Source organism: Pipra filicauda, unplaced genomic scaffold (assembly GCF_003945595.2).
Source record: "Pipra filicauda isolate LSUMZ 115617 unplaced genomic scaffold, ASM394559v2 scaffold2_size9829703_pilon, whole genome shotgun sequence".
NCBI lineage: Eukaryota > Metazoa > Chordata > Aves > Passeriformes > Pipridae > Pipra > Pipra filicauda.
This window is the reverse complement of record NW_024104421.1, coordinates 3,727,219-3,755,159: the sequence shown is the minus strand read 5'-3', so window position 1 is coordinate 3,755,159 and position 27,941 is coordinate 3,727,219. Positions and strand designations below refer to the sequence as shown.

At 42.3% G+C, this 27,941-nt stretch overlaps 2 protein-coding genes across 14 annotated transcripts in view; one reads left to right on the top strand and one right to left on the bottom strand.

Annotated features, from left to right (window-relative positions):
- Positions 1 to 922: 922 nt before the first annotated feature.
- Positions 923 to 15,634, bottom strand: RAD52 (RAD52 homolog, DNA repair protein). The gene is made up of 12 exons (XM_027726505.2): positions 15,586 to 15,634; positions 9,335 to 9,423; positions 8,602 to 8,703; positions 7,925 to 8,018; positions 6,300 to 6,367; positions 5,928 to 6,046; positions 5,762 to 5,837; positions 3,730 to 3,926; positions 3,384 to 3,526; positions 2,727 to 2,804; positions 1,974 to 2,207; positions 923 to 1,698 (listed from the first exon to the last, which is right to left on the bottom strand). The coding sequence occupies exons 2-12, from the start codon at positions 9,419 to 9,421 to the stop codon at positions 1,640 to 1,642; spliced, it is 1,257 nt and encodes a 418-aa protein (XP_027582306.2). The 5' UTR covers positions 9,422 to 9,423; positions 15,586 to 15,634; the 3' UTR covers positions 923 to 1,639.
- A 186-nt stretch (positions 15,635 to 15,820) lies between these two features.
- Positions 15,821 to 27,941, top strand: part of ERC1 (ELKS/RAB6-interacting/CAST family member 1) — a 288,797-nt gene continuing 276,676 nt past the window's right edge. For 11 of the 13 annotated variants that reach the window (XM_039383129.1, XM_039383128.1, XM_039383123.1 and 8 more), the window contains exons 1-2: positions 16,003 to 16,089; positions 26,523 to 27,345. In XM_039383129.1, the coding sequence (XP_039239063.1) occupies positions 26,677 to 27,345 (669 nt within the window). In that variant the 5' untranslated portion in view covers positions 16,003 to 16,089; positions 26,523 to 26,676. Of the gene's footprint in view, positions 15,884 to 16,002; positions 16,090 to 16,774; positions 16,798 to 26,522; positions 27,346 to 27,941 lie in introns of those variants that run through there. The other 2 variants (XM_039383120.1, XM_039383121.1) reach the window with 2 other exon arrangements.

Here is a 27,941-nt window from a genome sequence, read left to right as displayed (position 1 = left end):
CTTCCTAGCAGGTATATGGTTTCAACAGCGAGTGCATGACTCAAACATGTGGAATGTGTTTCTTCCCTGAGTTGTTCCGAAGGCAGCACTGAATTGGCAAGAAATGAGTACGGTGAAATGTGCAACTTGTTTTTAGATATAATCTATTACCATTAATTACGGCTTGTCCTGTCTTTCTGTGCTGTTCCTTGTCCTGTTGAGGAGGTAAGTGGACAGTAGAGGATATTTAAGGGGAAAGGACTGATTAAGTGGTAAAGGCACTGTAGGAGGAATAGGAATAAATGCTGGATGTTTCAAATGTGTCCACATTTAGACAGAGCAGTGATGGCAAAGCACAGGAATAGGGTCCTGTTTCAAGCCTGACGTTGATGTCAGGCTTGGACTAATCCCAGGGTTTATGTAAATTTTCCTGGTCCAGCTGTAAATTCCAGTCACACAGTATCATCCTCTTTACTTCCAGCACTGCAGGTGGGAACTGCAGTTACCAGGCTTCCCTCCTGGGGAAGGTGGAACCACCCTGCCAGGAGCAGTGCTGCCAGCACAGGTGCCTGAACCCTGATTTGGTGGTGGAGCTACTGCTGAACCACTTCACTGTAGAGGAAGAGAACAGATAGTTCAGCCCAGCAGAACTCCTCCCTTTTCAGCATGGAGCTGCTCCAAATGGATACAGGAGTATTATTCCAATAGTACTTAAAAATTCTTCCTTTGACCTTCTTACTAGAAGGAACAGCTGTTGGCTTTGCTCTAACCTTTAAACCCTGTGAGGTTTTCTGTTTGCCCATCCTAAAGCAAACGTGAGGCTGTGCAGACGCGTGGTTCCTCTTTAGCTTCCATTTGGAAGGTGTTAACTCCTTTGAGGCTGTCAAACAGGGAGCCAGTTGTAAAGGCTGGAAGGGCACAGAGACACAAACAGCTCCCAGCGTGGTTTGCTTTGCAAATTTCATGTTTATTTCTGTATTGACAAGGGTCGAAAGCTTATTTAAAAACAGAAGTGCAGCTCCCATTCATTTCACAAAGGATCCGAGCAAACACTGTCTGTGATGCCACACAGTGCTGGCAGCAGTCCTGGTGTGCTCCTGCCCTGTGCCACAGGCAGGGCTGGAAGTGGAGGTGCTGCTGCTGCTGCCTGGGATGGCTGAGGAATAGGCTGAGGAAGAGTGATGGGCTCTGACCCCGTTTGTGCAGCCACAGGGAAAAGGCTGGGCTGCACCTCAGATGCTGCCACAGCGTCACACCCTCAGCCTCGCCAGATGGGCAGCCACAGCTCAGATGTTCTGTCCTCTGACCGTAACCCACCTGCTCCCCATTTCACTAAAAATCTCTTTCCTCTGTGCTGAACTGTAGCACTGAGGGAGAGAGAGAGAAGCTATTAATTGCATCTCATTTTTAACAATTCATTCTGTTCCTGTTTCAGGCAAATTACACGTACCGTCCACCAGTGCTGCAGAAGCACAAATGATTGCTTGTTTATAGAAAAAGGCATCTGAAATATGCAATAACCTAAAAGTACATGAAGTTCTTGCTGGCTGTACGAAACTCTTCTCTGTTGCTTCACCATAATATGCAGCAAAGTCCATTTGACATAATTTGAAAAGCCAACTGCGGTCCTGTGATGGAGGTACGGATACCACTGGGTGCCTTACGTAGGTTCCAGTCTCCTTTTCTTCATACTCTGACTTCTCCTGAGGGGGCTGCACCCTGCCAAACAGGGAGAGAGGGAGAGATGGAAGCTTCTTAATGCTTTTTTTTCTGCTTCTAAAAGCGCTCCTCAACTCTTTGTCTAATTCTTCCTTGATAGGACAGTGGGATGGAAAAAACCAGACAGTTCTCCGAGCCCACTGTCACAGCACCTGCAGCCAGGTCCAAGAAAAGAGGAATGTTTCTCCCGCTCCACTTCACTAATCTAACAGCGCTGCTTTCAAAGCCAAGAGCCAGTGTTAGGACAGAAGTCAGTCATTTTTGGCAGCACCTACCTGGGCTGGCACTGCTGTTGCTCATGAGTGTAGCAGGTGGCTGCAGTTGTGCGAGTCTGGCAGAGGCTTTGTGGTGGTTTGTTCTGTGAGGTGTCCGGTTACGGGTCCTCATTGGGTGAGGTCCGTGGGCTGTTTTAGGTGTCTGGTGTCCAGCTGATGATGGGTCTGCCACCTGGGTACCTGTTACCTTAAGATCAGTGCTCTCCAAGGAAATGTCCCAGAGTTCAGGATCATCTGGAATGAATGAGAAGGTGATCCACGACGGTAGTGTTGTACTACAGGAATGACAGTAACTCCAAGATCAGCACACTCTTTTCCTACAAGCAGTGGCTACTATAAAATTTAACCTGTAAAGCATTTTTAATGGCAGTGCACAGCAGGGAATGGTCCTGCCCCTTGAGCTGTGGACTTAAGCCATGTCCAGGCACCATGGTGTAAGTGTGACACAAACAGCCAAAGTTATACTAGGAAAAGACACCCACCCCACCTGCAAAGATCTGTTTCTGTGCAGTATCACCTCAAGAAAAGTGTTTACCAAATAAATATAACAACTCTACTCAGGAGCCTAAGTGGAAAACCCCTCATAGTGATGGACATCATCTCCCTGCCACTTAAGCAAAGTATGTATTGTTAAGATTAGACTCACACTTACACTCCTGTTATTCCAATTCTTCAGAGCTTTTACCTTTACATTGTATTTTGAAGAGCTGATTTAAATACTAATGATTTAACACTTATCAATTTTTGGCTGACCTGCAAAGAACTCCTCTTCTATTGCTAGTTCCTGTTGTACTGCTGGAGTGCTGTGCTTTATGGGAGGATCAGATGTTGCTGGAAGGAGGTAACACAAGAAGAGATTAATATCAGAAATACAGAAGAACCCTTTGCTCCTTCTTAACAGAGCACGAGTCTGAAATGATAACCAGCAGCTGCACCAGGTATCCTCTTTTTTCCTAGAGCTAGTTATGACTTAGTAGCAGGATGTAAAACAGTAAGATTTTGTACCTGATGTTGTCTGACAAGAGCAAGTGTGCTACTTTAACATGGTTCTTTTAGCCTGCTCCCCCCACCTCCAGGTTCCAGAATTCCCCATGAGTAAAAGGCAACATCTCAATGGTTAATATTTGCCTGCAGCCTCAGCTTGGGTGCAGCAGGTTAACGGTGCTGACAACAGCTTTAGGCTGGAAAATTGCAGTTTTAATGATGCTGGCTTAGAGCTGATATTCCTGCCACTTTAAGAACATAAGGGGGGGGGAAAGGAGGATAATTCTCCTTCCTTTGGCCTCAAAGGTGCGTTGATGTCTCAGCACAAAAGCACCTGAAGCTGATCAGGCTCCAGTACTGAGGGTAAGGTGTGCCTGCCAGCAGCTATCATGGGAACTGCCAGTTTTTAATGCCATGTCTTATTACCCTGTTTGCTGTTGGGAGTAACTGCTGGAACCTGATGCTTTTTCTCCATCTGTTCCCGGAACTGTTGCTGTAGCTGCTTCTGTCGCAATTTCCGCTGGTAAGTGGCATCACACTCCATAGCCAAGGAGTCTGTGTTCCTGTCCCTTCCCCCCCCAGCAAGCACAAGGACAAACAGGATTTCAGCAGTTACATTTTATGAAGAAAAAATTCATTAAGAAATAACAGTAAAGAAAATCCACTGAACTAGTGTTTTAGGGCATCTTTGGTATTGGGCTGTCCATGTGTTTTAAAAGGTACGGTAACTTCTAATATACTTTATAAAATACAGGTATAACAGCAGTCTCACCTGGGACCATTTGGCTGTTTCTGATCTACTGTCACTATAGCAGCCTCAGTCTCACCAGGCTCACAGTGAGGTGCCACCTCAGAGTGCTGTCTCCCTGCTGTGTTCTGCCTTTCCAAATAGCTGGTGTATCTCGCTTTCTCTATTTCAGGCTCATAGTCCTGCATTTTAGCTGTGACCAAATTTAACTCAGGGGGTACCTAAAAAAGGACAAAAAAAGAGAAAATGTTCAGAAATTTCCATCATCCAATTAATGAAATAAGCACAGGTTGTTTCATTTTGTTTGCTCCAAGTCGACCAGTGAGTTAGAGAGCTGAAATGCTTTTTCAGTACACAGTAATTCAGTTAGTTAATCACCGAATTCATGTGCCTTTTTGTTAGTTTAATCCCTCGGTGCTTCAGGGCAGATAGCCCCTGTCTCCCCACACTGTGCTCTGCAAACAAGAACAGGTGCAGGTGATCGATGCAGCATTTTACAGCTTCTCAGAGAGACCCACGAGGCTGTTGCCGAGCCTGTCAGTTCTACCAGTTCTGTTTGCACACTTGTGCGAAAGGGCACAGCAAACCTTGACTCAGTTCTGCAACCACGAGGCCTCTGAGGAAGCTACACCGTTCTTGTTTATTAAAGATGGGATGTTTTGGCTCTGTGATTTTACAAATTTGCGGCAATGCCTCTAACAGACAGTGACCCTGGCAACGGCAAAGCAGAGATTTGGGCTGTCTTTACTTGGTGAGGTGTCACTTTGGATCTGCTCCTACAGCCTTTAGCTAGAGAGAATCACCTCATAGCTCTGGGCATCTAGTGGGGTTTGGTAAATCCTAGTGTGACTGAAGGAAACTTTAGTGTGAAACTCCATGGATCAGCAGCTGTAAAAGGCTTTGTTTTTCCTCAGTCCACAAGGTAGGTCACCCCCTAGAAGCCTCCTGCCCTCAGCTGGAGCTGGCAAAATCCATGTTGGTCACTGAGCTGCCACCTCAGGAACAGCCAGGACAACTTGGATACTTGGAAGACTGTTATGTCACATCAGAGCACACAATAAAGGGGTTACAGAATGGTTGTCACTGGTGAAGATGGACATCACAATTTATTGTATGTCCCTCTGGACCAAAGATCTCCAGAAGAGGCATTTCTCCACGGTGCTGGTTACCTCAGGTTCACTGACATAGTGTTTCACAGAGGGTAAAGTAACTGCAGCTCTTTTTCCTTGCAAACTGAAACATAAGGAGTCCAAAAAGCAAAGCAAGATGTAATGTGGTTTCTTATTGTTTGTGAAGGATAAGAACCATAGTTCAAGTGTTCAAGTATACATCAGTTGTACATGCTAATTCTTCATACATGGAAGAGCCAGTTTGCCAGTAGTATCATATCAAGTATTTAACACAAATAAATAAGAGTGTAGTTCTTCCTAATATTATTCCTCATCCTCCAACAGCCAAAGCCAGTACATCCTGCTCTCATAATTCAGTTGCAAAACTCAGCTATCAGCACAATTTGAAGCAAGGCAGAGGACATTTGCAGGGCCATTTGTATACTCCTCACAAAACAAAATAAAAGTGTTACCTGTTTTGCTGTTCTGTGGTAAAACCTTGAAATGACTGGCAACAGCTGAAAGCTGTCATGGGTCCAGTCTAAACAGTTTAGTTCACCCTTTCTATCACAGAGGCATCTAATAGTCTGCAGTGTTCTTTTGGGAAGGAGCCAGTTTGGTTAAGGCATGGATTACTGGCATTGAACAGAGAGATTTAGACAACATGGCCATAAATGTCACACGAGATTTTGAGTCAGATACTTTCTTTGCCACAGCAAACTTGTCTGCTGCAAAGAGTCAAAATTTGGAGTAGTTGTGGTAAATGCCAGGGAAAAACTCTGCCTGCTGGTTTGTGTGAACTGTTTGTTACAAAGTCTATTGGTCTCCAGGCTGGTAACATTCAAAAATGAGATGCACTGATATCACTATTTATAAACTTTACAACATGAAGGACCAGGAGCAGTGGATGTTCTGCAGTCCCTGCTCTAACAGCCCGTGTTCTGTACCTGACGTGGAAGCTTATTCACGGCTCGTAGGTAGTCCTTGTCTAGGATGCAGTTCCCAAGAGCATTCCCAAAGCACCTGAGAAACAAGAGAGCTCACTGTGACTGAAAAATAACACTTCATTCTCACATAACTTCTGAAAATGTGCCAGTGCTGATCTTCACTTACTTGAGTGCCCTCTTCAGTCCATCTGTTACTGCCTCCTTTCTTGCCTTTTCTAAGGATAAGGCCTTGGACTTCAGGCCTTCGCTGACTCCATATCCCACATCTTCATGGTATGACCCATCCTGCAGTAAAATTTTAAGTAAGTAGAAGGGAAATTCTACACATACAGCACTTGTTGTTAGGTGCTGTGCTTTCCTAAGCCTGATTACTTGCTCTTAGCTGGTTGTTCTATAGCAATGTCCATGTTTTGGACAGCACTAGATTTCCTGCTGCAGCACAGTACTCCAGGGCCACAGTCTGACCTATGCAAGACCTTTCATTCCCAGCTTCAAATTGCTCAACTACAGACAGAGCAAACAAAAAAAATCCACTTACCTTAAGCTGAACTTTGACAAAAGCACAGACACCCACATAGAACCTGCCATTGTTGAGGTCAACAAAGTCTGGGGGAGGGAAAAGCAACATCCTAAATAATACAAAAGGCTTCTGGTCCACATTTAGTTTTTTTGTCCTTTAAGGACATTCATAAACCTGTACCATACTTGCTGAATGTTCCTAAGATACTGTATCACCTTCTGTAAAATGGAGCATGACTTACAAAATATTAACTGTAGCTTGAGAATGCTAACATATGAAAGAAGAAAGAGTTGCAAATGTTACTAATAATTCATATATGTATCCTAAATGTTCAAAGAATAACAATTTTTTCAGCTGGAAGGAGAGATTTTAAGTGCTAATTTATAAAACAACAATGGAAAAGAAACTGTAGTCTACACAAGTAATTTCTTTCCTATTACATACCAGAAGGTTCCAATTTGTAAAAATTTGCATAAATGTTTTATCCAGGACAGAATGCCTGAAGAGCTGAAGAGGTTGCAATACAACTCTCAGTCATAATCTCTAAAGTACCTTACTTCACACCAAAAGCAATGCTAACTAATACACATAGAGCACTCTAGTTAGCAGTCTTGCAAGTCTAACAGAAACAGGACACACGTCTGAAATGAAATTTGGAGTTCACCCCGTTCTGGGGTGCAAGAGCCCTTCTGTACTCATCTGGTCTATTTGTTTCATTGTTTTGTGATCCTGCTGAAGGTGCAAGCCCCCTTTTTCTACCCAGGAATTTAAAACATAACAGAATCCTCTGAATCTCTAAGGAATGACTTCTTATGGCATTATTTGAAAAAGGGAGGAGTTTGAAGGATGTCAGTCCTTTCTTGACTAAAAAGAGGAAAAAAAGTGGTGCAGAATAGATGGAAAGCAATGAAGTAAGTTATTCTATTTCTAGAATCTAGCAGCCTGAGTTAAGAAAAGATTTCTGAAGGTGGGGAGGAGAAAGAAAGTACTTTTAAGGAGCTACTTTGACCTACTTCCACAACGAGTCTTTAGCATAAGCACAGCAGATCTGCAAACAAGAACAACACTTCTCTGGTAGGTACTATTTCAGCTATTGAGATGGAAGAGGTTGAAGCTTTAAGATCACCTGAAGACCAAATTATAGTGAAAATTTTTTCTAAAGCTTTCTATTATAAATATCTCAGTACTAGGTATTAGCTAGAAGAGGAGTCTGCAGAAAAAGATGGGTCCCTAAAGATTAGGGGAATATTAACTGAGAATATGATCTGGTTAGAGTATAAAAATTACAGGTGAGTATGAAAGCTGGCTCAGGGCTGCTGGGTGTTAAATAGTTTAATTGTAATTACTCTTGACTGAGTGTTCCCATAGAGATCAGAGACCTGATTAGAATACCTCAAGAATAATCATAAACACCTTCAGAGTAATGACTATGACATGTAAAAAGAAAACAGAAGCTCCATTATTATTCAATTTCTCTAATTTTTACTAACTGTTAAAGCACCTGGAAATTGTACATGCCTCTCTCCAGGTTGTTTGGAGTGACCAAGTTCTAGGATAGGTATCCTGGCCCTTATCTGAGAGACTTTTCCTCCACAGTGAAACAAGGGGGAGGGAAGATTTCTTTGCCCTCAGGAGACACTCACCAACGTTCTGCTGAGTGACTGAATGAGCCCAGCCATTGAAGCCAAACATCTCGTTGGCCAGACTGATGACCTTGTGACCCTCAATGTAACAGACCTGAAAAGAAAAGCATAAACACATAAATATGCATATAAACACAGGGACCTGTGCACACATCTCTACACATCTTTATTTCAAAGAGGGATTACACTCATCACCTCACACTGAGGAAACCTGGCTAAGTTCAAGGTTCAGGTAATGTGAATAAAAGGATGATGGTGCAGCTTTAGGTTCACTCTCTTCCAGCAACTGTGATGGAGGTTAATATAACAACAAATATGACTTAATGGAAGGCAGAGCTAGAGGAGACTAAAGATGGTAAAACATAGCCAGTGTTATATAATGCTTCATATAGTCCAGTTCTGGGAAAAAATAAGGAAAACATCTCAGTGTTGCACAAGCGGATAAACATTCCCTTGTAAAGGATGAAGCACTGAAAAATTAAGTCTTTTTTTTAAGTGTAAAAGGGATCTGTGGCTCAATGAAAGTTAGAATTTACGCCATGCTGACTTTGCATTCATATCTGCATATTAAACTACTAGCAGGAAATTACCTTCAAAAAAAATCAGGAATACTGTAACTTTTTAAACCCTAGAGGGAAAAAAATGGAGTAGAAACATCTGTGCATGTGTGCTCCTACCTTTTGTCCTCCTCCAGCCTGGCGACTGCTGATATAATCTGGACCCAGCCTCTGCCGAAGAGCATGCTGGATGGCCTGGTATTCACTGGCTGTGTAGTGATACTATTGACAAAAATAAGGTAAGACAAATCTTACTCTCCTAATATCATTTCTTTATCCCAGTCCTTCCAAGGGGTGTATGATCCATTTTTAGAATCAGTTTAGAACAGACAAGGAAACACCTCATGTTATGCACGTGCATTAGATTGTTTGGGGTTTTTTTCCCCTCTTGATGTATACAATTATTGAGCTGTAGCAACTATTTTTGTTTAATAATCCTAGTCAAGCTTGCCACAAACACACATATAAGCTTCTGTTTTACCTCTCAAAACCAAAACATAATATCTCTGTGACCAACAAGAAAAATGTAATTAAAAACTCCAACAAAAGTAGTTGGCTTTTCTGAATCACTACTGAGAACGTGTGCAAGTATGATCCAGGCCATCTGGGAATAAGGGAGAATAAAACAAGACCCACTTTTGAGATTTAAAAACCTTCAGAGAAGAATCCACAGCAATATATTACAACTCGAGGCATGCCAAGACCATCATGGATGAAAAATGTAATATACAATTAGATGTAGCACGATTCCAACCTTACTGTGTCCAAGTTTAAAATGAATGAACGTGCAGGGCAGATTTCCAGAAGTGTGAGCATAAAACTTCTATTTCCCTCCTGGGCAAAGGGGACTGACCTGTCCGAAGGAAGCACCTGAACTGCCAGTGCTGGAACTGTTGCTGCTGCTGGAGCTTTTGCCATCTTTCCCCTGGCTTTCAGGCATCCCTAAAGGTAAGAGAAAACAGAATTCCCTCTCAGATTCTTCAGCACTTCTGGGATGACTTTCAATATCTATTAATACTTAGGCTCTGATAAAAAAGCAGAGGTAACTTTTTAAAACCTTACTTGGCTATACCCTGACTTGTCAGTCTTTATTTTAGATTATTGCTTTGATTGCAATCAATCAGACTGTCTTGTGTTATCATGGTACCACATAAGCTGTGCAGAGCTGAAAACCACACAGAACCTGTAAGAATTGTAAGAAGTGGTGCCAATAATTCAGTAGATGGCACCCTTTTCCAAGCCAGTATCCAACACCTCCCAGCACTGCACTCCACCCTGCTGAAGCAGTGGTCCCTGGGAGATCCCTGGTCCCTGGGATTCCCAGCTGTGCCAAGGAAATGCAGCAGCTCTTCTGAATAACCCACAGAGACAACCTGCAGAAATGTCATTTGTACAACTGAGAGCCCAGCACTCAGACTTTTGAAAGCATTACAAATATAGGAAAAATTAAGACACATACAAGATAGCTGGAGATGTCAGAACAGTTCGAGTAAGTCTAAAACCCCCAGAGAATACCATGATTTGACAGTCAGTCAGAACCTGGCTGGTATTGTGCTTTGCTAATGTATTCCAGGTTCAGCACTTTTTAAAATAAGGGTTTTTTCCAGTCTCTGAACAAGAAATCCAAAGTTTTCAAAGTTGGCAAACAATTTTCAGAAGAAGGATACTGGTTGTTTCCTGGGCAAGTATGAGCACTGGCAATTATGCCAGGTGTAGCTAAAACTCTCCTTAATTTTGGTTGGCTAGAATTATTCACCTTCAGTCCAAAACTTGTATAACTGTACAGTGTTCATCCACTCAAATGTGTTTCAGTCAGAAGTGAGCTGCAATTTGTGGTAAATGCATTTGGTTTTGGAAAAAGAACAAACAGGAGGCAATGTTACCAGGAGTAACACTTGTGATTTAAGCAGGCTATTTCCCCTCTTCAGCAAAGAGTTCATTGCATGGGGAGGGAGACAAGTAGAGAAAAAAAAATAGTATATGTGGCGAGAGGCAAAAGGAATCAAAGTTTGAACAATACTGCTGCTTCCCCTCATGCCCCAAGCAGTCTAAATCAGATCTTAATCATTATAATCCCTTGGGAAAAAAACAAAATGTCATTTGCTACATAGCCCTGTGACCAATTTATACAAAGTAGGTGGGTGGTGTTTTGATGCAAAATTGCTTAATACTGATTTCAGTTGAAGTCCTTTAAGTTTTTATATTGTGTGCACCATTATCAGCCTAAATTTATTAAAGAGATACACTCCTAACAAAGTTCTGAATAAGTCAGGGGAATTGATTCTGAATGAGAACAAGGAAGTACAGAATCCCACTGAAAACAGCTTCACATCACATGGTTTTAATCCAGCAGATCAGATGCTGCTAGGGAATACTAGCAACATACTTCTTTGCAGTAAACAGTTTAAAAACGTGTCAGTGTTTTGTCTTCAAATTATGTATGAATCCAGTTTGGTTTCAGGCTTTACCTGCAGGCACAGCCTCAGCTGTGAGCCTTGTTTAAAGCAAACACTCTGTCAGAGCAATGTGGTGGGTTTTGCAGTCGGTGAAGTGCAGCACAGTAGAGCCCTGGGTCTCAAAGCAATTGCCAGAGCATTTCAAAGTGACAGAACTCCAATATCAAAATTATTAGAGTAGGAGTTTGGAAGAGAGAGAAGTTAATTCTGCAAATGGAGCTATAAGTCTATCTCAGTATCAGAGCCAGGAGCTAGGGAAGGCAAGGTACTTCCATTCCTCAGTGGAATATTGTTTCCTCACCCACCCCACCCTCTCCCCACAACATTTTAACTTACATGAAACATTAATACTGAAGTAGATAATAAGCTATTGGCTTGAGTGCCAAAGAGCCTCGAACACCCTCCAGGGCCAGGACTGTGCAGGGAGACTGCCTGACTCATTAACCAGTGTTAAAAAAAGCCCTGTTTCCAAACCATCTTGAAATACTAAAAATTAAAGTTCAAATAGACTTGCTGTGTATGCAGGACAATGTAAACAGCTTACATCAATTTAAAGGAATTATAATTTATTACCTCTGTGATTCTGACCATTACTTATTATTTACAGGGAATTCCTTTCAGTTCAGCTGGTAATGTTCTCAGGAAATTTTCTTATCAGTGAGAAAAAAACCCCCACAAGACTAGAGGTGTTGCACTGTGCTCCAAAATGTTATCTGGATAGACCAGATCAGGTAAAGAAACTTAACAGCTTTTATTACTTCCATATTTTGATCTTTAAAATTTGAACATATTAGGTACACGATCAAAAAAAAAAATTCTCTGGTTTGGGAAACTAGATGATGAAATATTAATTTTCAACAGCACTCTAGAAATAGGTATTTATTTGTATGCTGGTAGTGAATGGAGCAGCTGCTGAGAAAAATCTGGGTGTGTACACAAATTCCTGTGCAGGAAATAAAGCAATCTTCTAGAGCAGATAATCCTGAATTTAATCTGTTCAGGTACAACTACCACTGTGGGCTGTGGTGGCAACACCTTCCCCTTCCATGATTGTATGGACATAACTTCTAATTTTCTAAATTAACACATCCTCACACACCTTTCTACCCTGCTGTCCACTACCCCCCAAAATTTATTTTGGTCCTAAATCGCCTCTTTTCCCATCAGTTCCCCTCTGACTTGACAAACTAGGCTTTTGAACCATGCCCTGTGCCTTAATCCTGTGCTAGGAGAGCCAGTTGCCAGTTCTCCTCAAGTGTAAGGTGCAAGCAGGCAGTTTTGCATCACTTCAAAATAGTTGGCATACCACGAATTGTGTGAGTACCACAGCTTGGGAAACACTCAGCTAGAACATGGCTCTTCCAAGAAATTAATCACAGCATCACACAATCTAAGGACTTCGACACGGACTGTGAACTTTCAGAGGGCTTTTCATTCAACCTCATCCTCTTTATAGGGTAAGTTTCCTTCACAGTGAAGCTTTGGCTTGCTGAGTAAAATAATCTTCAGCATTCTTTAATCAATGCAATTCCACTGAGCCCACCCAGAGCAAACAGTTACATGTGTAGCAACAAGTGATTTAGCAAGCACTAAAGATAATGCCACATATTTAACCTAAGGTGCAAATCACTCCAAGGAGACATAAAAAGCTTTAAAAGTTTTATATTTCTGTGGAGTATTCTCTCCTCTGGGAACTCCAAACTGCTTTATAAGTTGATTTACCTGTTATGCAAAGGCTGCTTTACCTAACACTAAAGCTGAGGTAACTCTTTTAAGTATAAATCGGGCAGACGTTCCTAATCAAGACGGGCCTGTGCTACACCAAAGTTTAAAGAGAGTGGAAAAGGGATGGTGAAATTGCCTGTGGAAAAGCTGCATACAATAGAACTCTTCAATTTTGACTTCTGTTATCTCTAGGCAAACAACCTGGATGACTTGAGAAAAGCAAGGTGATGTTCTGTTGACTTCATCAGAAGAAAAAGATATTCAGTGTTTTACAGGTTAAACAATGAAATGCACGGGGAGGTCATGAGACTGGGTGGGCTCTGATGCTGCCAATACCTTATTGATGCATCTTATTGATTCAGGCTACGTTCTGTAGTAAGAGAATAAAAAAGATATAACACAGAAAGTTTGAGCTACCTGCAGTAATTTAACTGTATTTGCTTTCAAGGCACACAAACAGCACTATGACAATTTCTACTCAGGGCATGTGTCACATCTGACACCTTCAAGCAGTTCCATTTATTCCAGTGGAATCTATGTGGCTCCAAAAGCATAATTTAACTCATAGGTTTATCAGGCACTACTAGGTGATGATCCCCTCCCTGCACTAAACAGAAAACACTAATCTTGGTTACAATTTTTATTAATTAACATTTTAATGAACACAGGGTAAAGCTCCTCCTTCCTTACCTTTATAGAAGCTTAGCAGAATAACACAGTGCCTTTGTTGGGGAATGTTTCTATATAAGAATTTTTGAATACATCCAGCATCTCAAACAAAGCCTACCTGGTCAATTCCTGCATTTTGGAATGTGGAATGAGAAAACTCCTTATTCACTATGCTGAGTTTTCTGTCATAACAGCCTTTATACAGCTGTCACAAGTTCACCAGTCATCTGTGTAATTATTGGAGGTTGTTTAGGGCCCTGCTTCCCCACCAAATACAAACCCAGCTCCAGTCCAAATTGGTTGGTTCAACCCACATGTTGCTGTGTTTTAGCCTACATATTTTTCAAATGTTGCTGGTTATGCCTCCAAACATTTTCCTTAATAGCAGTGTTGTGTGTCAGTTACTCCTTTCCTACCTAATTTTGTTTGCTGTTTTAAAATTCAGTGCCCATTGTCATTTTTGCCTTATCGAGTGTCCACGAAGTTTCATTAGTTAAAAATGCATCAGTAGCACCTTATGAAACAGGTAGTTCCAAACAATTCTAAATTTGAAATACATTTGCTCTCCAAGAATATAAAGCCTGCTTCTTGCACTACTTCTTTGCATTAACTCACAATTCTGCACACACAAAAAAAATTCATTCAGGGTATTAAAGGGTACATCTGCACCAATAATCTTTTGATGATATTATATATAAAAGAATTTCCTACAGCAACAAACAGTGAGCTGGGATTGTAGTAAGACCTGCCCTGTTTTGTTGCACTACAAGGTAAAACTGAAGGAAAAGAGACACTTATTTGACAAACAAGCTCTTTTCCAGGTGTGAAACAGCAATACCTCACAGTTACAAAATCAAAAGTGAAGAATCCAGTCTCCAAAAACGAGTTTCACATACATACAGATGGATTAAAAGAAAGGAGCTCGTTCTGGAGACCAGACCTGGCAGAAATATTAATCAAATATTGTAAATTATTTATGTGGGTACTTCTTTCTAAAAGCCTGTCAGATTGATTTATATCCACATCATTTATGTACGAGTCACTTTAGCCCTTGCAAGAGAAAGACAGCAGGCTTTTTAACTCAGAGTAATGGTTTGGGACTTCAAGGGAAAAGCAGCCTGTCCAATTGTAACTGGAAAGGCTGCAGATTTCCCAAATGCAATTATGACAAGAAATTAATCCAGGCTGGAAACTGAAACATGTGAACTCTGCAAGAGCTGTGGGAGATCTGTCAAACTGTGCATCATAAACCCCTTTGTGATTACAGGTACAGATGACACTTCTGGCAGCAGGACCCTATTAATCTGACACACTAATTAAATTAGGACAAAAAATCCAAAGCTTTGAAGCTCTCTGTTTTCCTGTTTAGCTCCAGGTTGACACTTGTTTTTTGTTAAATGAAAAATCATTTACACTTGAAATCAGCAGAACACTCCAGGCATGGGCAACCCTGTATCTATTTTCATCCCTCTGCTTTCTTAGCAATATAAAGTGTCCCTTTTTTGGGAGACTTTAGACTTGACGGCACGCACTTATGTGAAATTAATGAACACGGGGTAAAGTTCTTCCTTCCTTACCTTTAACAGGAATACATTTAAAATGGATTCTGTGCTTCTACAGTTGAAAAGGGAATTCAGGTTATCGAGACCTCAGCGGGTATCAGGCTGTGAGAGGTCTGAATTATATTATGATAATATATATTTTATATATATATAATTGTAATGTATGGTACAAAATATAATAATATATATTACGTAAAAGATATAGATGATATATAGTAAGATATGATAAAAATATTATAATATCTATATGATACAATATGATAAATGTAATACAATATAAACGGTATTTCTTGCAACAAGATACTAATTGAAATAGTGATAATTTACATGCCAATAACTCTGTCATTCCTTGAGCAATCTCACAGGTCCATCCGATTTGCCATAACCTCTCTCTTCAGCGTTGCCTGCGAACAGCGGCTAAGGACTTTAATGCAGGTTCTGGCTCCTTAAGTTAATTATTTATTAATTATTATTTTATTACGTATACTGTAATAATAACGAAATAATTAAATAAATTCCTAGTTCAGTGGAACTGTGAGGATCCCGCAGCGGGTCAGTCGCCCTGCGCGCCGGCGGCTCCCTCAGGAGGTGCGCGCGCCTCGGGCGCGGGTCCGGGTTGAGGTCCGGGTTGAGTTCCGTGCCCGATCCCGTGCCCGATCCCATTCCCGTTCCCGCTCCCGTTCCCTCCGTACCTGAGCCGGGAATCGCTCCTTCGCCCCGCTCGCACTTCCCGCCCGGCGCCGCCGCCGCTACGGGCCGGCAGAGCGGCCAAACCTCGCCGGGGGAGCGGCAACGCCGGGGGGCGGGGGCGGGGCCTCGGGCGGGGCGGGGCGAAGGGGAGCCCGGCCGTGCGGGCGCGCGCGCCGGGGGGCGGGGCCTGCGCGTGTCTCGCGCCGGGCGCGCGGGCGGGAGCGGCGCGGAGCGGAGCCGCCGAGCGGGGCCCGGCGGAGCCGCCGCCGCCCCTGCGCTGCCCGCGGGCCGACACAGCCGGTGAGGGGCCGCGCCGCCCGCGCCGCGCCGGGAATGGGCGGGGAGGGTCAACGCGCCTCGGCGGCCGCTGGGGGGAGCGCGCCGGGGCGGGGCGGGGCCTGCGGGCGCCGGTAGCTGCGGGAGCAGCCGCCGCGCTGGGCAGGGGCTGCGGCGGCGGCGGCGTTGGCCGGGCAGGGTCCGCCGAGGGCTGCGGCGCTGCCGCGCAGGTGGGTGCGGGTCCCGGCGGGGGTGCGCGGGCTGTGTCGGGCCGTGGGAGGGGGCGGCCGGGGGGGTCGCGGCCTCGCCCCGCCGGGCCCCGCACGCTGTCACCGCCCGCGGCGGGGCGGGGCGGCCCCGGCACGGCCCCGGGCAGCGCGGCGGGGCGGCCACATCACCCCGCGTCCTGCCGGGCACTGCCCGTCGGCCGGGCGCGGTCCGGCGCTGCCTCGCACGGTCGGTCATTCCTGCGCTGCCCGCTCGCCCTCCCCGGCCGTGCTTTTCCGCCCCTCCTCGCTCGGTCTGTCCTTGGGAAGCGCTCGCTTTTGTTGTCTCAGTCACCTCAGTCCGAGGTGATGGGGAGCGCTGCCTTTTTGCCCAGACCTTGTGGCGGTGGTGGGGTTTTCGTGTGTGTTTTCTTTGCGAGCGCTGAACGGTCACGTTTCGTGTATTTTATCGCATCTACTACGGGGTGAGCGTCAGCTGACACGGTGCTTTGTTTCTGGATCTGCTGCCATCCTGGAGCCCGTGTCAGGAATTGCTGCCCTTCCACAGCTGCCTCGTTGGTAGCGTGAGCTCCGAATCTCAGTTAGGAAGTCTGCAATTTATTTTACCTGGAGTGTTGGCTGTGCACCCTGGAAGTTCACGTTGTGGTTCGTGCCGACCTGGTGTGAAATGGTTCGAAGTGAAGCCCCGGTGGAAATGGGATAGACTGGGAGGTGCGAAGAAAAGATGTAAAGAAACACCTGCGGGGGTGTTGGTGTGTGTGTGGGAAGCAGTACAGGAGCCAAGGGAATGAAAGCAGATGGATAGAAATAGGATTGTTCTGAAGAACAATGCGTGTTTGGGGGGCCACGCTGATGCGCGTGGGGTGGTTGCAGCTGGGTAACATGTTACCTCAAATCCGACAGGCTGTAACCACAAAAAAGTTGCCGGGTTTGGCTGTAGGGTTGTAATTCTCAAACAATGGCCAGCTGGGCTAAGGTGACTCCAGCAGTAACCTCCGCCAGCTGCCTGCCCTCCTTTCCTCCCTGAGATTACGGCGTCTGTAGCCGTAGGTGGCTGAACACACATCTCCTCCTGAGCCACAACCTGACATGCTACTGGAGTTTGTGTTGAAAACTGCAGCAGCTCAGATGTGTGCCCCGATTCAGGGTCACTTATGAGTCAGCACCCTCACAGCCATTTCAAATAGGATGGGAAGAGAGAAATCACCACCTTGCCCATGCTGCTGTGACTAGAGTTGGTAGTACAAGAGTGGAATTTTTTTCAGTAATGAAATATTTGGATTAAATCAGTAGTTGTTTAGTTAACTGCTGTACTGAATGTAGTTCTGGAAGCACAGTTCAGAACTTTTATGACAGAACAGCAGTTTGTAGAGCAGTCGAGTCTGTGGCTTTACTGTGTCATCCAGAATTTTGGAATTGTCTGAATCCATCAAACTGCAAGAGAGGCTGCACCTTGAAAAAGTTTGGGATCTGCTGAGTGAAATGTGAATTTATCATAATATTTGACATAATGTGAACTTTCTTCACCACTTCTGGGAAACCAATTTAGTTGTAATTAAATCACTGTAAAGATGTTAGCAGAAGCCTAAAATGAAGAAAGCCTGCTATCTGGGCTATACTAAAGCATCATGTTTTTCATAATTTTTAACATTCTTTTTGATCCTGTCACGAGCTTTTTTGAGATTTTGTTCACATAACTTTTCATCTGTAATATGTGACTAATGGCCTGACTAGCAAAAAAAGCAGATTTTTTATTTACATGACCTGTACCTTTTTGCTGAATTGCAAATCGTGGTGATGAAAGAAACCCTGGTTGGCTTTTTGAGGGGCTTTTGTGATTTGGTGTGTTTACTTGTTTTTTTTTTTCCCCTCTGAGTCTATCCCTTTCTCAGTTCCTGGAAGCAGTTATCTGTGCTGCTGTATGAATAGAAATATTTCACCGTACTATTGTAAGCAGTGTGTGAGTTCCTCACGATTATTCCTTATTTGTGAAGCAGGATACTCTCCCATTGTTATCCCTCCTCCCTATTTTCAAGCCTGTTCCCCCCAAATCCTCTCTTTTGTGTGAGAGATTTGTTACAACACTTACCTGTCTAAGCCACTGATAAAGTGTGTTATGTTTAGAGGGTCTGGCTTGTTTTAGCTGAGTATGGTTTGATCAGAGATGTAAGTATGGAGGCTTTTAAAGTAATTGCTAGAACTAAAACAGCAATGTGTCTTCTTGACCCTTGCTGGCTACTCTGCCATAAGAGCACCCTGGGTGAGGAGGATTCTATCCATTGCTGCCTGATTAAGCCAAGAGTTTAACTCTGTGGCATGCAGTGGACTGCTGTATGGCAGTGGTAGAGCAGGAGATCCTAGGAAATCCAGTGCTGACTTAGCAAAAGTGGTGTTTTCTAGTATATGATTTATATCAATATTGTTAATGCAACTTCGTTGTCAGGGCGAGATTATGATGGAATTTCTGTAGCTGGAGCGTGCTTTGCCTTGCTCAGTGATGTTACCCATGGTGACTTTAGGCTGTCCATCTGCATGGATTCACTAGTGCTTCTAGGTCCTTCTGGGCTTCTGAAATATCTTTATTGCTTTTAGCATTTTGTTTCAGCTGCTAGAAAGGGGGTTGTTGGGTTTGTGCCACCTGTAGGGAAGAGAGAAACAGCCATGGATACAAACATTTTTGTATTTACTGACTTCATACTCTGAAATTCAGGCTACAAACTAACCATACAGTGACAGAAAATTAACATCCACAGGTCTTCAATATTTTAGGTAGTTAGGAAAGTGAGAATTATTTTAATCAATTTATCACTAGGAAGTGATATGTGCGGGTTCTGGCTCCTGTTGCTTTTTGTGTTTTGTACCTTGTTTCAAAAGAGGAAGGGCACGTTGTAATTTTTTTCTCACATCTGCTTTAAATTTAGAGACTTATAATTATGTCCCAGTCACTGCACAAAACAAATGGTGATGCACCTACCCAGCCTACCCACGTGTCAGTGTTAAGAAGGTAGGGCAGGGAGGGACGATGTGGGTCCAGTCTCTGGTAAACCCAGGCAAGAACCAGTTTGAGAATGGTCATATCTGCACTGTGTGCTAATCCTTCTGTAACAGATTCAATCAGGGAGAGAATATGTGCTGAGGCAGTGTCCAAGACTTCTGCCACACCTGGGAAGCCTTTCAGTGTGATGTCCAGGTAGTGTTAATCAGTATGTGCTCCAGTCTCTGGAGGAAGACAGAGAAGCTTCTGTTTGTGCACAGCAGCCAGAACAGAAAGAACTTGCTTGTGTCACCCAAATTTAGTGACTGGGTTGACTCAGTACGCTGGGTGCAGAACCACTGAAGTCTGACAAGGGAGATGAAGAAAGGCCTTTAGAAATATCAGTAGTGCCTCATGTTCTGCCTCAAGCTGAGACTGACCTCCAGAGCTTGAAGAAAAAATCCTTATATGCAAGTGGCATATCAGAAAGAGTATATAAATAAGAGTAAATAAAGGTTTAGCTGAAATAGATTTATTTGCTATAATAACAGTAAGTGTTTTGTTTTTGTGGTCTTGTTTTTTGGGAAAGAAGATATAAGGGAATGAAGCTCTGGTGGTGGAAGTGTACCCTTTATGCTGATATCAAGACTTATGGAAGTTATAAGAAACAAAACTTGATGTCAGTTAAATCTGCTTTTGCAAAGAAACTGTTGTAGAGTAGAATATGTTCTGTTTTCCTTGTTGAGTAAGTAGATCCCATGAAAGGAATTGTATACTTGTGGGAGACAAATTAACTAGGAAGCTGATGAGTATTTCTGGCTCTTGTTTAGAGACTCACAGGTAGTGTTTTCTGGATGGGCTATCTTGTAGGAATAGGAAGCAGAGTGGTATCTAAAAAGGACAGGTCATCAAGATGGTTCCATGTTCTGTGGTGATTTAAAGTGTACGTGTACCATTTATGCTAACCTTTCAAATGAAAAAACTGTAACAGGAATGTCACTTTATGTTTAGAAACAAAACACTCCCTTGACAAATGACTGCTGGTTTTTTTCCTCAAAATGTTACAGTCGGGGTTGATGACCTGCCTTTTACAAAACATGGTTTTTTTAATATGTCAAAGTCATCTCAAGATTATTGGGGATTTTTGAGATGCTGTTCTGGGAAGACTTCTCTGTTGTGTACGTGGGGGAGAATATATCAATTCCCATCTTCTTATGTTTGGTGAGACAGAACAAAGGCACTGCTACGTTCAGTGAACCTGGCAGATGTGCAAGTAGGTGAACTCAATTTAAAAAAATAAACCAACCACCACCACCATCCCGCAGCTTTTAAAAAGGATTGGATATAAACAGATGGCAGCGCTTGGGCTTCTGTTTATGTGCTATTTAGGAATGAGAATCAATTCTAATATGAACAGTTACTTTTTTGGCTTCTTTCTGTCTTAATTTCATTCATCCCTTTTGCTTTCTTGCTTTCTTAAAGCCACGAGGATATTTTGATAAAGATAAACAACCCTGAATTCCATGGGTTCAATGCCTTGTGTCCAGCACTGGCTGGCTTGCAAGCAGTTTCCAGAGTAAACTTTCTTCTGTCTTTTTTGTGTGTAATAGTCGTTAAATTATCATGAAAATTAGTGAGCTTTCTTACCTTCCAAAACTAGTCAAAACTGAAATCTATAATAAAGCCCCAAGTTAAAGGCTTCAGACTTTATATAAAAAGTAACATAGCAGCCACAGCTTTTGTAACTGTGGTGGTGTGCACTAGGAAGTAACAGGAATTCAATATTTCTCTTGATTAAGACACCTCTAAGTTGTGAATCATGTCAATTCTCTCATTATACCCACTATCTGGGTTCCAGGGTAAAGATATCTGGCAGGGTTTTATTGGAATATAAGCTTTTCCTTTTTTTTTGAAATTCTACCTTTTCTGCCCCCTTCTCCTCCCGGTGCTACTCCGTAGTCCACGTCCTGCTGAGTAATCCAGTCATCCTTATTTGTGATTAGCTCTTCGGGTGTGAATTATGTAAATGGGAACAATTGCTACCTCTGTTAATGAAGCCTAATGTGTCTGCTGCAGACCTTTATCAGATTAAGACGCCTCTTGTGAAGGCTGACTTTGCTTCTATTATAAAACTGACGTTCAGAGCTTTCCTTGTGCAGACAGGAGTCGGTGGGACAAGAAATTCTGTCTTCTGGAAGCTGGATAGATGGCTTCCAGTATGCTGCTGGGAGGCACTAGAGTTGTGCTCGCCTGCCTGGTTTGTGATCCCACTGCCCCATTCCCGACTATCAGGCAGTGATACTGTTAAGGAGTTGTCTCCATAGATGTTGCTGTCTGTCAGCTGGTATCAGTCCTGAACAGAAACTGCAGGAAAGAAATTCGGAGGAAATGTTACTTGCTGAAGGCTGCAGAAGTTATTCCAAATTTCTTTTTTGTTTTGACAAATGTAAGCAGGGTTTTTCCTGTATTTCTGCAGTATGTTGTTGTGTATTTGTTTGCTTGCTTCCCTAGAAGTAGTTACTGTGGTATTTGTCCTGGAATAGAGGGAGATATGAAAGGCATTATATATTTATATGACAGAGAGATCCTCCAGAGGTTAACAAAACTCTCTGTTAATGAATCTTCTGTTTTCTGTCAGCTGTAGCCAGGAATGTCTGCTTTCTGAGCCATTGGTTCACATAAAATACTACATATAGGGGCTGAGTGTGACAGCATTGGTAAACACATCTCATTTTATTGGATTCTTCATACTGAAGTTGATGTTAATGTGATCCCTGCAGAATTTCTTACATTTCTACTATGCCTGAATGCAACCTTTTTATTGAAAACCATCAGATCTTTGACAAGACCCATGTTCCTATTCCTGCTCTCTCCTATGTCATAATTGCCTTACAAGTAAATCTGCATGAAGTTGTGCAGGTGGCTTTTTACTGTTCTTTCCGTGTGCCAGGGCCTGATGCAGCTTTTGGGCTGCTTTGAATCACTGTTTTCAGTGTGTATGGGTCTGGATATTGGTGTACTTATTGGGTTGGTAGCTGCTTTGCTGTTTTGAAGGAAGCTTAATTCTCCATTGCTTTTCACTGGCTGACCAGGTTATTGTAATGAAATAAATTGCACTGCAGTACATTTAAATGTCTCCTGCCAGATTTTAAACTTTTTCCACAGTTCATGGTGTCTGTCTCTGAGTGTTTTTTGGACAGTCACCTATGATCTGAGAAGACATTTTTGTTAGCTGGCATTCAGGCAGAATGTACTGTTAATTTATCTTAACATTTTCATGCAGAAAATGTGTTCATAACTGTCCTTTTTCAAACCTTTTTCTACAGTACTGTGTAATTCTTGCCTGTTTTTCTGATAGTCCTTCTTTCCACCTTTTCCATAATCACTAGATAGCATTTTCCACTAATACTGAAGCAGGTTAGTCATATATCTTTGTACTTGCAAAGCTGCTTATGCCACTTTCTAGATATCTATATGAAGTTTTTGCTTGGGCTGACTTGAATTTTTTTTTTTTTTTTTAATTTGGCTTGCAGATAGGATACTCTTTGGAATTTTTTGTTCTCTTATTGAACAGTGAACATGAGAGTTGTGTTTCATAAATTTAAAGGTATACAAGCTACCTTTGAGGGAAAATGGTTTAGCACTGGCTTCAGCTGTTTTGGTTTTTTAAACACTTGCAGTTTATAGTCTCTTTCTTTGTAATCTTGGGTAAGGGTTCCTAATATTGGCAGAAAAGACCAAAGTTTTTTGAAACCTGCAGGAGAGCTTGCAAGGGGAAGGTGGTTTGCACCTTCATGTCCCAGCTGGACAGTGTTCCTTGTGGTTACCACCATCTTGTAAGGTTAAGGGATGATTTATTTGTGACTAAAATTAGAGTCAGAGTAGAAGAGGAAAATAGTAACAGTGCTGCATGTTGGCCTCATGAAAGATAAGAGATCATACTTCTGAGATTCCTGGTAAAATGCTACTGTGGGTCAGAATATTGAAAAACTCTCAACTTTTCTGGTTATGTTGCTATCTGAAAGAAATCTTCCATATACTTTTGCTTGGATTCCAAGCGGAAAAATAGAGTTCTGTCTTCTTCCTGATTAATTGGTGCTGTGAATAAGAATAGACTTTTTTGTTGCTTCCTTCACTTTGCTGTTTCCAGGATGAAAGATGTTTTTCCTAGCTTAATTGTCTTAATATATTTGCTTCTACAACAAATTGATATGGCTGGGGATAAATGCTACTAGAAAAAAAAGGGGGAAAAAAAGAGTTAAGATTTATTTTGTAACTTTTTTTTTTTTGCTTGAACCACGGCAAATCTCTGTGTCAGTGAAACTGGCTGCATGTGTGGAAGGGTGTATTTAGAACACTTGGGATATTCACAGCTTTGAAGCCTAACAATAATGTAATCAAAGTTGTTATTCAAGAAAAATACTGGAGGGTTACATTTGCCTCTTTCCAGAGACTACTTCTCTTCTCAATCTATTGCTTTGGTTTGAAAAGTGGGTGCAGTGTAAGGCAGGGCAGTGAGAGTAGAGTTGTTCTCCCTGACTTTCATCGGTGCCAGCTCTGGGAATCCTTCCCACAACCCTGATCAACAGCTATTTCTAGCAGTTGGCTTTCATAGCTTGAATTATTTGATGTTTGTGGAGAAGCAGACAGGATGGTGCCTACCTGTGAAACAAAGCTTAGAGCTGAATTAGCACAGTCTTTCCACTTAGGGTGGATGAGAGCTCACCTGCCTGCCCAGGATAATTGGAGATGCTTCCTGCTCAGCACCTGCTGTGGTACCAGCTCCTTGCAGCTGCCTGGGAAGCTGCTTTTCTGTCAAGGGTATCAGCCAATTTCATTCTTTGAAAAGTATTAATAGTTCAACAAAACATTTGCTAAAGCACAGAGAAAGCAATTCAGTGAGATTTCCCATTTAAGGGTGGTGAACTCACTAGAAATAATCTAAAAACTTTTGTGCTCCTCTCGTGTGCTGTTAAGGGCTTTACCAGGTGATACTTCTGTGTGCAACAGTGAGGTACTTCCAGCAGCTTTTAAACTTAGTGGTTTTGGGGGAAACTGAAACTCGTGTAGTAAAACACGTCTGATCTCTTGATTCAAGTTAAACTCATTTAAAGCTGTTAAGTGAATGAGTGTTTGCGCTGACTTACTGTGGTGAGTTTTTAGCAAATGAATTAAGTGTTGTGATTTGGATTAATTTTCAAGAGAATCCTCATGAATGCAAGCTCTCAGTTGAATGTACTTTATGGAGCGTCTAAGAAATCATATCTGACTTGTTTTGAGAGCTCAAGTGGTGTCACAGCAGCATTTTTAGCATTTTGATATCTCAAACAGTGAGACTAGTCTGAAATAGCCTTTCTGTTTGGAAGAAGTGTTTTTCTTCCAGATCTGGGGCACAGTGTCTTGCTTATTGAAGCAACTTCAGTGGAACAGTGTAGACTTTGTTACATAGTTTATATTTCTGTACTGTTTTGCATAAGGATATAGAGTTGAAATAGAAGAAATGTAACTAGTGTTAAAAAAATAAATCTGTAGGTGTTGCTTTGGTAGGTAATTTCAATTATTAATGCTACTGGTTGTCTTTCCTTGGCCTGTTTTCCTTTATGTATGTGTTTTAAAATATTCTGTAGCAATATTGTTGCTAACTTCTCTTGCCATTTAAAAAAAAGGGAGCGAGCACTTGAATGTCTTGAACTGCTCACAAAACAGTATCAGCTTCCATAAGCTTTGTAAAACTGCTCATGCCATTGTATCTTCTATGAAATTGTGTGAAAATGAAAAAATGCTGGCTTATTCTGATCTAGTTTTCCATTTAAAATTTCAGCTAAACATTTTAAAACTATTTCTTGCTGTATCTTTTCCTTTACTAACTTTTTGTTCTGAAAGGAAAAATGCTGTATCTTTTCTTCATTGGGCTTTTACTTTTTTCCCTTCCAGTATTTCTGCAATATTGTTTTTTTTCTCTTCCCCTCCACCCACTTGCACTATTTCTATATTTTGTAAGTGTATTCCTCTTTTAAACCTAGTCTTTAATCTGTTTGCCCAATTATTATCTAATTAACATGCTATAGGATTTGAAAAAATTGATTCTGAATATCTGTCAAACCTAACTTCTGAACAGAGGGGGCAGTTAGATAAAAGCTGGTGTGAAAGGAAAGATGTTGGGATATATAAGGTGCTGCTGCTCTTTAGACACTACCCAATAATCTTTCATCTGTGGTGATCAGGAATGTTTCAGTGTTCTAGCTTTTATTTCAGTTGAGCCCAACATTTACAAGAAATACTTTACACTGGAAAAAAGTAGGAGGAGGGGGAAGAGAACTGTATAGTGGGAGTGGTTCTTTAGTGCAGTAGTTTAGTCACAGGAATGGATTTCTTCCCTGTCTCTTGCTTTTCCGCTAGATCTTGACTACTAATCACAGTCCCAGCCCTGTGCCCCTGTACTAAGGGGTTCCCTGCCAGCACTTGTACAGCACCATCATATTGCACTGCAAAAATAAGGAGTTTTATTGCATGTGCTGCCAGAGTTCTTGTTTAAGGAAAAAGTAGAGGGGAGAAGGAACAGCAGCATGATGATGTCATACTGTTCTGTGTTTCAAGTCCCTGCTGTTGGAATATTATTTCATGGGATTAATCTGAGCTGGTTAATGAAAAGCATGTTTCAATTGAAATCTTTTCTTAAGCTGAACAAAGATTTGAGTTATTTTAGTTTGAGAGAAAACAAAAGACCAGAACTTGTTTTCAGTGGAGGTTTGATTTTCTTGTTCCTCTTAACCTTGTTGGTTCCATTGCTGTGTGATTGCTGTTCTTTTGGAGTTGCATCTCTACTTGCTTAAGGTCTGTGGTCAGTAGTGATTTCATGATTACTCTGAGTTTTGGTTCTGACTTCTGCGTTTGAAGAAAGGCTGACAGCAACTCGAATGTGACCTGGTAGTCAAGATCATGATCAGAGTCATTTCAGTCCATCCTGTCTTCCCATTTGCAGGATTATTTTCACAGCTCAAGGGTTTAGAAATTGTGTCCTATGGAAGCTAGCAGTGCTTGAAGAAAAAATATACTACTCAGTGGGCTTTAAATTTTGATTTTCTCTTACTCAGAAAGGTAATAGGTAAAGAATTAGGGCTGATGAGAAACAGAGGAAAAGATTAGATGGCTTCTGTAGAGTTAGATCTTGACCAACAAAATTTTGGCTTGAAAATTGATGGATTCTCTTTCCCTTACCTCTTTACTGTGATAATATAACAACAGAAAAACAAAAATAGAAGTTACTTTTTGAGTTTAAATATTGGGGTTTAAATAAAAGATATCTTTTCAATTTCCACTCACAGAAAAGCAATTGTAGAAGTACAAAGGTAGTAGAATACACTTTATTCCAATGCAGGACAAAACATTTGATGATAAGCTAGGTATTTAATTTGTTGCTCTTACTGATACAGTTTTTAATATGTTATTCTTATTGATACAGATATGGTCCTGAGCATCATGAGCATGTGACTTTGAAGATGGACAACTGGATCTGTTATAAGTTGTGATTGGCCTTAAGTTGACTTATAACCACTGAAGAACTCTCTCATTCCTGATTTTTGCCTATCTGATTGCCTCACACCACCAGCTTAATCATGTATGGAAGTGCTCGGTCCGTGGGGAAGGTTGAGCCCAGCACCCAGAGCCCAGGGCGTTCACCGAGGCTGCCACGGTCCCCACGCCTGGGCCATCGTCGAACCAACAGTACAGGAGGCAGCTCTGGGAGTAGTACTGGGGGTGGCAGTGGGAAAACCCTTTCTATGGAAAATATCCAGTCCTTAAATGCTGCCTATGCCACGTCCGGCCCTATGTATCTAAGTGACCATGAGAACGTGGGTGCAGACACCCCGAAAAGCACCATGACCCTGGGCCGGTCTGGGGGGCGGCTGCCTTACGGTGTTAGGATGACTGCGATGGGGAGCAGCCCTAACATCGCCAGTAGTGGAGTTGCCAGCGACACCATCGCATTTGGGGAGCACCACCTCCCCCCGGTGAGCATGGCATCCACTGTGCCTCACTCGCTGCGCCAGGCTAGGGATAACACCATCATGGATCTGCAGACACAACTCAAAGAAGTGCTGAGGGAAAACGATCTGCTTCGCAAGGACGTGGAGGTGAAGGAAAGCAAGCTGAGTTCTTCCATGAATAGCATCAAGACCTTCTGGAGTCCTGAGCTAAAAAAGGAGAGAGCTCTGAGGAAAGATGAAGCGTCAAAAATCACCATTTGGAAGGAACAATATAGAGTTTTGCAAGAAGAAAACCAGGTTTGTCATCTAATGTCACGGTTGTGTTAGCGTGGTAGCGTGATTAAATGAGTTTAATAAACTTGCATGTCACATTTAAGCAGCCAAATGAGATCGGTGCTTTTCTTGGGTAATTGATGTGGATAAGACGTGTTTTCAACTTGCAAGCCTCTTTTTAAATGTTTCTTGTCAGACTCGTAAGCCACCTCTTGAGTGCCTGTCTCTCCTTGGGTGTCATGTGGGTTTTTTTCCTGGGACTGGTGCTAACCACGTGGTTTCCTTGGGAAATTATGTTACCTTGTTCTTAATTAATATTTTCGTACCATTTACCTCTTGAAGAGGTAATGCATCTCAGAGGTAATTACCCCTGAGATGCAGAATGTACTAACTGCTGACCCCAAATACAACTGAACTGTTGCTGAATTTTGATGGATTGCCCTTAAAACAAAGTTCAGGTTACACTGGTCTTACTTTAGACGTAAACCCTCCATACCTGCAGTTTTCACACACAGATATCAATTGTGTTCTTGGCTACATTTAAGTAACACTGTTTTCTACATGCTCATCTGCTTTTTTATTATAAGCTGTGTGTATCTTGTTGTGCAACTCTCACAGAA